This window comes from Fundulus heteroclitus, chromosome 13 (genome assembly GCF_011125445.2).
Source record: "Fundulus heteroclitus isolate FHET01 chromosome 13, MU-UCD_Fhet_4.1, whole genome shotgun sequence".
In the NCBI taxonomy this organism is placed as follows: domain Eukaryota; kingdom Metazoa; phylum Chordata; class Actinopteri; order Cyprinodontiformes; family Fundulidae; genus Fundulus; species Fundulus heteroclitus.
In genome coordinates, this window is record NC_046373.1 from 3,800,537 (window position 1) to 3,810,746 (window position 10,210).

Consider the following 10,210-nt stretch of genomic DNA (forward strand, 5'->3'; position numbering starts at 1 on the left):
AATAAATAAGGAACGTTGCATGGTGATGAAGGCAGCTGCACACACACATAACAAATAATAAAAAGATTTCTGATCATGCAGAGGGTAGTTCATCAATTCAGTTTTATTCTTTACCTTCATATGCATAATTTACCTATGACTGACAATGCAGCAAACTATGTGGGCGTAATTACGCACAGCATCTAACATATTTCAATGTAGCCTACTGTCCTTTCTTTGACCTCTGCATTTGCTTGCAATTAAAAATAAGCAATAATCTGTTTATTAACAAGTAGTTTCTTTACTTACTCAATCATGTTGAGTAAGTTATTTTCCTCCTTATTTATTTATTTATTTATTTATTTAGAAATTACAACATCTTTGACATAAATGCTTTGTAAGATAATATTTAAGCAATAAACAAAGTCTTATGTATCAATATCAATATAACTTTCACATTTTCCAAAGAAAATCGGTGTTATTTAGTTCCAGAATTTAGGGTGGTCAATTTATATGTATATGTTTCATGCTCACTAACTATACGGTTACTTACATAAATCACGGGTTACCTAATGATAAAGGCATTGTTGCTGCATTAGTTTGAATTATTAGCATTAAGTACTTTTTTTCTCTCTTTTTATAGCCTTTTCTGAAGATGTTTGTTTATGATCAGAGTAGAGCTACAAGATAGTTTTTATTGTTTAAATTGCAAATTTTGATAAGAAAGTTGCATTTGTGATTTAAATTTCCCATCAAGTACCAGCTTTCTGTTGTCTATGCTCTTTGTTCTATGAAGGGCCTCTCTCATCTTTTCTCAAACAAGGGAGTTCTTGTTAAGACAAGAGCTGGCGAGAAATAGAGAGAAAGTAAAAGAGTTGTAGAGGAATGGATAGTGACAACAGACAGATGTGTTGTGAATGTACTGGTGAAGAAGGGACCATAGAAGGACAACAATTATTTTAGCCTAGAAAACATGTTTATGTGACTTGAATTCCAAAAGCAAACATCTAACAAACAATGATAAAAAGTGTGCAAAAATAGAATAATTATTATTTTAGTTTTAGTTTTAAAATGCATCTTAACCATGTCATAATAGTTCAAAGACATGGAGGCCATATTTGTTAGATATTACATTTCAAATAAAAGTTATTCCCCATTCTTAAATGATTTAGATGTTGATTAAGGCCTTATGACGACCTGTTTTAGTTCAGATGGAGCAAAGATGCACAAAAAAGAAAGTGACAGCAGCCTGCTTCAAACTCATGATCTCTCATTTACTAAGGGAGTGCTTTAGTAACTTAACTTTTTATCAGATTACCTCTCTATTTGCAAGTAATAGCTACCTAATACCAAGGCTGAGAAGTTGTATTATTTATGATATTACTGTTTAACATTAAATCACAGTACTTTTCATTAGTATGATGTCAATTATTTTTTATTCAAATCGAACTCTGTTGTTAAACTGCCTTGTCTATCAGTGTTACATCCCCTTTGTGCTTTGAACAGATTGATGACAGAGGATATGTGTCTAGTAGCTCTGGTTGATAGAGATTCTGCTACCGAACTGCCATTTTTCTTTGAAACAAAATTAACTCCATTTCTGGTAATTTTGAGGAAGCATGGTGCAACCAGTGCACATCCTATACACCTGCACTGGATAACTATATTTTAGATTAAAATTCTAGATTATATTCGTTAGTACGGTGTAAATATCTGATAATATTTATCACAGTTCCTTAATTTTGTTTTACCCACGAATAAGAAACAGTATTTCCCACACTGATAATATTACACCTATAACACAAATGAAAAAGCGATGCAATTAGTTTATAATACTAAACTAAATCAGTTTCAGCTCAATTCTGTTCATTCATACAGTGCCAATATGCAACAAATATTGGACTAAGCTACTTTACAAAAAAGTAAATTGAATCCTGTCATGCAGACAGTCAGTTAAATACATTAAATATTTCCTAGTTTTCAAAACATGCAGTGAAGTTCAATTTATTGTTTAAATTGTTTAAAAACGTTTTTCATCCAGGGAAACCCAGCATATAGCATCGTTCACTGACATTCCTGTTGAATTTGCAGTAATCACTTATACCAATGCATTTATTTCACAGAAAGGAATCTCCAGCAGAACCAGGCTCAGTGTGAACGCTGCGACAGATGGTGGGGTTTGAGAAGACAGAGCACACGCTCCAAAAAGGAACACAGATGCACTGATCCAGAAGTACTTTCCATGTTAAAGAAAAGTAAAAAGTTAATGGCATTAGTAACTCCTTCAATGGCTTCATCTAGGAGGCAAACACAGCTAAGCAAAGAGGTTTAAAGCCACTTTTCAGGTCTTTAGAATGATAGCATAACCTTAGTTACAGAAAAGCCTCAGCTTATGGCTTTGTTTAGGAGAGAGAGGGTTGAACCCTGAAAGACAGGGCCAAGTGTATTATCTATAAAATGAGAACATTGTTGGCTGCAGAAGCCTGGCCTATATGGCCCCCTAGAGTATGACGTCAAAGCCAAACAGAACACCAGGCCAGATGTACCTACTATGAAAAGAATAAAAACAGAGAGAACATAAAGTTAAAACCTGAAATAACAGCAGGAATGCAACAGTTAGAGAGTAGTAGGAGAATGTCGCAGAGTGGCAGAAAGTGGTCATTATGTCTTCCAGCAGCCTACAGCGATAACCTGATGTTGTGGCCTTGTTCTGTTTACTGGATTTTCCTGCCTCTGCCTTGCCCAAGACTTCTACTGATCTTCTGTGCATGATCCTCGTTTGCCCTTGAATTACAAATTTATCTCTGTAATTCCGCATGACACCTCTGCAGTGAGTAAGCCTGCTTTTGGCAGTGCCAGGTTGTAACCAGGTTGCTGTTACAGAGGTTCCCTACCTACATCCCGGTTTCTGTTTTCAGTATACCGTTTTAAAAGCTACTATAGCCCCATTTACACTACCCTTGTTAAACTGAATCATGCCTAGCTCGGTCTGAGCTTGGCTCAGTAAACCAAACCGAGCTTGGTTCTGACGACCATTTACAGATCACGCTATCTCAGTTCCTTGGTTCCTCACCTCCTAGTGGCGATCTGCGGTAGTACTTCTCTCTAGGATCGAAGGAGGGACTCAAGCAAATCAAAATGGCAGCGCCCGTAACATTCAGGAACTTATGCTTGATTACTATGGTGATATGTTGTTGTTTGTGAAGAGTCAGGCAAAGACGGCAACTTTTGGTGAATTTACTTGACAGAGACAGCTTTTGGGAAGTGGATAAGACAAACAAATGTCTAATAAGGATTCACAGATGCAAGAAACAACGACAGACGCTGAGGTTCATCACTGCTATGCAGAATCATCACTGGAAATCGTGTATCACGGTAGGGAAGCTAGTATTTTTATGAATGTCTGAAATGTCAGCTGGCTGTAAGGTGATGACGCGGTCTGCTCCGGCGGTCTTTGTTATTAGAGAACCGAGTCAGAGAAAAACCAGGCCGAGCCTACACATGGAACTGTTCTGCATTTTGTGCGGTCCGGTTGTGTCCAGCTCTGTTCCGTTCAGTTTGCGTTCCATTTACGCTCGATAGTTTTGTATAGTAGTATATGTGTCTTGGTGGAATTTTGGTTCTCTTGACATAGTCTTAAAGGTCATCAGGGTGTCTGCCTTACGGTCTAAAGCTGGGAGCTTGGTACACAAGAGAGGACCCTTAAAACTAAAATATCTGCCTCCCATTCTACTTTTATAGACTCTAGGAACCACCAGTAGACCTGCAGTCTGAGAGTAAAGTGCTCTGTTTTGAACATATAGAGCTATCAGATCTCTGATATATGATGGTGTTGGATTATGTTGTGTCTTCAGAAGCTGTGTGCGGTACATATGTTTTTTTTCTCAGATATCAGATATTTACACCGTATAAACAGGCGCAGCTTGTTAAGAGCCAATCAAGACCCGAATAAAGGGGAGCGATTCCTGTCAACAAGTGACTGTTGGTTAACTCACATAGAATGCTAAACAGGTCTCCTTGTGTGCACCTTGATGCATCTTGATCCGTCTGCTGCCTATCACTCCATGTCTTCTCCTAACAAACTCCAAGCCTTGGCTCTTATGGACCCCCCTGCACTTATGCTGCTTGGAGTACCGGATCCTCACATTAAAAGCCGGACCAGTTGCTGGACCCAGTCTCCACCTGGACCATCACCCGCTGTTACACTTTCCTAAATAAATCTCTTCAACTTTCTTCTGTGTCCGTGGCTTATGAGTCTCCATTTAACCATGACAGATTATTAAGAGTTTTAAGTGTGAGAAGGAGAATTTTCATTCTTTCTTGATTTACCAGTGAAGGGAAGTTAAAATAGGATAAATATTTCATCCTTTTTTCATTTTCATCAGATCTCTGGCTGCATACTTTGGATAAGCTGAAGTCTTTTAACTGCATTTTTTAGACTTCCTGAAAGTGAAAAATTTAAATGGTCCAGCTTTGAAGTAACAAACACATGCAATAGAAGATGCATTAGCATTCTATGGACTATTACCAACCAGATGAATGCATCTTGTGTGTTTGTTCCTTTCCATTTCTGCATGATTCACATGCTTTGTGTACCTCATGATTAAATATGTAAGGGTAAATTACGGCTACATGCACACATTATTGTCTCATAGCCAAATGAAGGCTATATATGGCTTTGATGTTGAGATCCCATCCATTGCTCTCTGGGGTTCTTTTATTTCCCTCTGACAAAGTTAGTCTTTAAAATGTAGCAGGAAGCTAGTGAGACTGAACAGGCACAGGAGGGGTGAGCACTTATGACGTCATTGCCTGTGCTGGTCGGTACTTTCTCCCTCCTTCCATCCCAGCCCCTCTAAGCTGCGCTCTCACTCGCATCTCTGTATTTCTCATCTCTGAAAAATCTGGGCGTGGCAGGAAGGAGAGGCAGAGGACAAAGAGGAAAGCGGTGGTGAAGCAGCTAAATATTTACGTTGCATCACTGCCTTTACGACAGCAGGTACGTTTTATGTTCCACGTTTCAGGCATCACGGATACAGCCGAGGTTCTTGCAGCAATGTTATGGAAATTATCTGAAGCACTGAGAATAAGCTTTGGCGCTTGTTGTTGTCGTGTATGTACAACAACTCTATACTCATTTTGTAGATTAGTACTGTCAAAAAGGGTATATTTATTTTCAGTAATGTTATTAGTTTATCAAAAACATTACCAAAATGTCATATTACAAGCAGTGTTTATAATAATGTTTGTTTTTCTGGTTTAATTTTGTTTACCTGCACACTTAGAAATAAAAGTAAGGGTTGCAATATTGCATTATCTTAATGCATTTCCTGCAGGTATGAGGATGTCCTTTACTGTTGATCCACGTTGATGAGCTAATGAGCAACTTTAGATGAACTGTTCACTTAATAATTTCCTTCTGGATCATGGTTTTATCCAACTATTTGCTACAAACAGCTGTTGTACCATTTTAATATACTATAGACAGACCGAACTGCAACATAGAAGAAGGATGGAAGCACTGAACAGTTTTTCTCAATCGCTGTAGATTGAAGAGCAGGGAAGCCATTTGGAAATTGACTTGATTGAATTAAATTGGCTTGAGTGCAGCTGCAGTAACACTGACATAATGACAAATGTTATGGGTGTGTAGCAGTGCCTGTGTGTGTGTGAGTAAATGGAAAGGGTAAATGAAGGCCGTCATTATGGCTGTTATTTTTCTGGCAAGCTGGTAGCCAATTACTTTCAGAGTTTTTATATCTTTAAGATTGGCCTTTTAAAATCTTTTTATTTATGTTAAAAGATTGCGATGCAACCCCCCTTGGAAATGTATCTGTGACATTCCATACTAAAATCACATGGGTAGTACGTAAAACACACGTAAAACACAAGTTTTGCAAATGTGATAAAGGAACATTTTGCTAATATAACCTCTGCCAGCTTTTATGTAATTTCTGATAACAATTCCATAAAAGTTTGAGTATTAGATTCTGATTTGGAGAGTATTTAAATAGCGGCTTATTATGGGGACACTCCAATCCTGTAATCGTGGTTGTTTTTTTTTTTTTGTGCAATACATACAGTATATTGAACTTTTTGAACTTTAAGAATGCTTTAATAATGCTTTCAGTATTTTATGAAAGTATTTAGTAAAACTGTGCAAAAAAGAATGCTGCTAAGCAATAAAACCTTAGGCTACACATGTAAAAAAAAAAAAAAAGGTCTCTATATGTTGTTTATACATTTTAGACCATTTGGTATAGACCTAATTACATTCACATCATATGTGATTTTGTTGTTTCACATGTGATGACATCATGTGGATTTTTTTTTTTTACTTTGTTAATTTTCTACTCAAAAGCTGCTTTTTCTTACTTAAATTGTCTGCTACAAAGTTCAAAGAATGTAATCAAATCACTGTCAGGATTTGATAAACTTGACTTTTGCTTAATCAGTTAATTATTATTTAAAGGGACATGATGTTTTTCAGTACTAAAAATGTACATGCCTTTTTTAGCATGGCTGAGGGCACAGTGTCTATGGCAGAGGTGGAGACCTCCTTCCAGAAGTTTGCAGTCCATGGAGACACCAAAGCGACTGGGAAGGAGATGAATGGAAAGAACTTTGCCAAGATTTGCAAAGACTGTCTCATTATAGACGGCAAGAATGTCACCACCACGGATGTTGATATAGTTTTCAGCAAAGTCAAGTAAGACTGAAGCCAGGATTCGACTTTTCAAAATGTTTAGTATAATGTCAACATAATGTCCCCCCCAATATGGAACAGTAAAGTTGGTACCATGTTTGGTGTATATTCATACCAATTTTTCTGAATATCTGAATATACCTGATTATAGATTGGGTTAATTATAAATATTATTAGAAACGTTCTATATTTATATCCAAATATATTTGTCTAACTTTGTCAGTTTCTTTAGAAAACAATATTGTGTGTTTCCATAGGGCAAAGACGGCTCGTGTCATCACATTTGAACAGTTCAACCAGGCCCTGACTGAGCTGGCTCCCAAGCGTTTCAAAGGCAAGAGCAAAGAGGAGGCTGTTCAGCAGCTCTATGGCCTCATTGTTGGGAAGGAACCTGCCAATGCTGGAGTCACTGTAAGCATTAGGTCATAACCACAACAACTGCACTCTTACTCCCCTCAACTGTGCAACATTTATGGACTCCAGTTTATATCTTTGTTTGGGGTAGATATCTGATCCAAATATCTTTCTATCCAATTATCTGTGTGGTATTTCATTCATACACATTTGGTGTGTGTGTGTGTGTGTGTGTGTGTGTGGTGGGGTATCAAATCAATTTTTAACAACAATTTGGTCACTTGTGGTATTCTCTTTTTGCTCTTTTTTCTATTTGCCCTTTTAACTCATGTAATGTAACAATATGCATGGGCTCTTGAGCTTTAACACAATATTACCACATTTTTGTGTATTTTATCAACCGTCAGTCTCAATGTGTAATTTAATTAATAAAAATGTTTTTTTATTTTTGTTATTGCTCTTCACACCAGTAGATGGTGCCAGTCTCCTTGTTAACACAACCCATTGCACATTTCTCTAACGTCTGAACTTACAGATCTGTGGATTTAGTACCCTGAATACTACTTTAGATCTCACTCGAGGTGTTTTCTACTTTCATTGCTTTCAGAAAGTTGCAAAGGCAGCAGCAGTGGACAGACTGACCGACGCCACCAAGTACACCGGCTCACACAAGGAGCGGTTTGACGACTCAGGCAAAGGAAAAGGAAAGGCTGGGCGTGAAAACATCCCAGACACCAGTGGATATGTAGCAGCTTATAAGGGTAGTGGCACTTATGAAGAAAAGGTTAAAAATCCATAACCAGGGTAAAACAAAATCTGAGACCCAATGCACTGGAAAGTTTAAATGAACAATATAAATTAAGCTAAAACAACAATTGTATGGTACATAGCATGTATAAATAGTAATGTAATAATCATGTATTATATATGCTTAATTTAATAATCATATATTATATATGCTGTCTGTTATTTTACAGGAACCAAAGAGCGCTTGCTTAATTAATTCAGCTTTAGATTAATGGTACCTTTCTGTGGTTGCATCTTCTATTGTAAAGGCTTTGACTTATTGTGCTGTTATACTTAAGCTGCATTGATTTAATGAATGATGAATTGTTGGTTGTAAGAAGATGCCCTACTGGGTGTCACTTTTTATTTGCTATGCTAATGTTTGTTCCAGTTTCTATTCCCATTTTGAAAATAATAAAATAATAATTCACATCTTCAGAGATGAAAACAAAAGAGTCAACAAGAAAAATGTTATTAAACTTTACGGATGAAGATATGGTAAGATGTGCAAAGTCTTTATCTGTTATTCTTTTTTCTCAAACATTATCATACATCAATATGGGTAAGTAAAATGAAAAGATAACATGAGTATATTTAAGAGTCCCTGCCCCTAGTCCGACACACTTGAATCAAATGGCCGGATTAGCTCCTCAGTATGTAGTCAAGTTCTCCAGAGTCCTGCTTATGATCTGATTATTTGACTCAGGTATGTTGGACCAAGGATACATAAAAAAGTTGCAGTACAACGGATCTCAAGGACTGGAGTTTGACACCTCTGATCGTGGAGAATAACAGTTAGTAAAGCAATCATGCAGTTTCGAAAAGTTAAAAATAAAACACACAGTGACAGCGGCACTCGTGTTCTGAGCTGTGAAAGTTACACCATCTTCTCAAATGGTTTTAGCAAAACTAGTCCACCTGGGTTGGCCCTGATAATGTGAAACTTGAAACAAATTATTGACTTTTCTAATAAAAATCTACGGGTTTTGTTTCGTGAACCGCCCAAACGGCGCTTCAAATAAATGTGAGAAAACTATGTCGAAACCCTACAAGGTGTGAAAAATTAACATAGCCTTTGTGAAAACATTTTATTTTTGTGTTCTTTGAGGGAAGTATGAAAAGGGAAATGGGTTTAGGGCGGTGTCTTAAACTGTTTTTTCTCAACTTTAGTGCACTGCTTTGTGCTATTTAGTAGTTCTATAGTTACGGATTCCTGTATTTAGTTTGTCAGTCTTTGTGTTCATTTGAACAAACTCCTTTACTGCATTAACTTTTATTCTGATACCTGTCTTGTTTATTCTGTGTATCTCTAGTGAGTCTCTCTGGGTTGCCCAAGTTCAGGTTCTCCCACAGCTGATCCACATAGGTTTCTTATATTAAAGCATCACTTTTTTCATAATTCTGCCTACTCCTAGCATACAGATACACGATGTAAAGATAAGATATGTACTTCTTTGCATCAGCAATTTGGATTTTTCTTTTACCAAAGCTTCAGGACCTAAAGTATAAATTGAATCTCAGGTTTTAATCAAAAACTGAAAAATTATTTAAAAAATAACCTTTCGAGCAGGCGAGCATAACCATTCACAGGAATGAGTGTTCACACCATACTGTCCCTTTAAAGTGCAGCTGTATGGGTAACATGTCTGAGGATCAAATCTGTCAGATCCACTTAAAGACTTTTTGGCTCTGATAAAACTAACTCATTGTCACTTAAGAGCAGACAGAAGGACTCTAAAATGTGCCAATAAGTGTTTTTTTCTTATTTTACACATTTTAACTGCAGCTTGTACAGAAATAGATCTTAGCTCCTGGCAATGGAAGCACAACGTCTTCTTTTAAATCACGTGGTGCAGCGTAACTTAAGTTCCTCCAGAATATTCATCATATTAATTCATTCATGTAATACTATATAGACAAATATAAACACATTCATGCTTCTAAGACAGTGGTGTCAAAACACTTTGTCACATTTGTCAAGACCCTGTAGGCGGCGCTGTCTGTTCTCTTCTCTTTTTCCCTCACAGGTGACTGTAGTTGACAGGTGGGCGTGGTGTACACCTGCAACTCGTTTCGGCAGCTCCGGCTTGGAGCTTAAAAGCAGGTTACAGTCAGCTGAAGGACACCGAAGTGTTAAACTGTTGTGGTACGCTTAGTGGCCACTGTCTCTCGACAGTTTCTCGTCCCAGTGCTTCTTATGTTCCTGGTTCCCTGTGTTACTCTTGTCTCCTGTTTTTTCGTAGTTCACTTTGTGCCTTGGATTACTCATCGGTCGCTTCTCCGAGCGCTGAAGACAGATTCCTGAATCCCCGCCGCTCAGATTTTGCTCTGGCATTTCCCTCGAGCCCCCCTGGTATTACCAAGCTGGACAACAGTTTCTGTTCC

General features: G+C 37.5%; 1 protein-coding gene across 1 annotated transcript; it reads left to right on the forward strand.

Annotated features, from left to right (window-relative positions):
* The first annotated feature begins 4,818 nt into the window (after nt 1–4,818).
* Nucleotides 4,819–8,327, forward strand: tppp2 (tubulin polymerization-promoting protein family member 2). Its single transcript, XM_012874189.3, has 4 exons — nt 4,819–4,978; nt 6,497–6,688; nt 6,943–7,096; nt 7,647–8,327. Exons 2-4 carry the CDS (start codon nt 6,498–6,500, stop codon nt 7,836–7,838), a joined length of 537 nt encoding a protein of 178 aa, XP_012729643.1. The 5' UTR covers nt 4,819–4,978; nt 6,497; the 3' UTR covers nt 7,839–8,327.
* Nucleotides 8,328–10,210: the final 1,883 nt, after the last annotated feature.

Bases quoted from the DNA above. Each gene is read 5' to 3' on its own strand.
- tppp2 (XM_012874189.3), top strand. From the start codon at position 6,498: ATGGCTGAGGGCACAGTGTCTATGGCAGAGGTGGAGACCTCCTTCCAG. The intron at 6,689-6,942 runs GTAAGACTGAAG...GTGTTTCCATAG, and splicing joins ATAGTTTTCAGCAAAGTCAA to GGCAAAGACGGCTCGTGTCA. The intron at 7,097-7,646 runs GTAAGCATTAGG...CATTGCTTTCAG, and splicing joins CTGCCAATGCTGGAGTCACT to AAAGTTGCAAAGGCAGCAGC.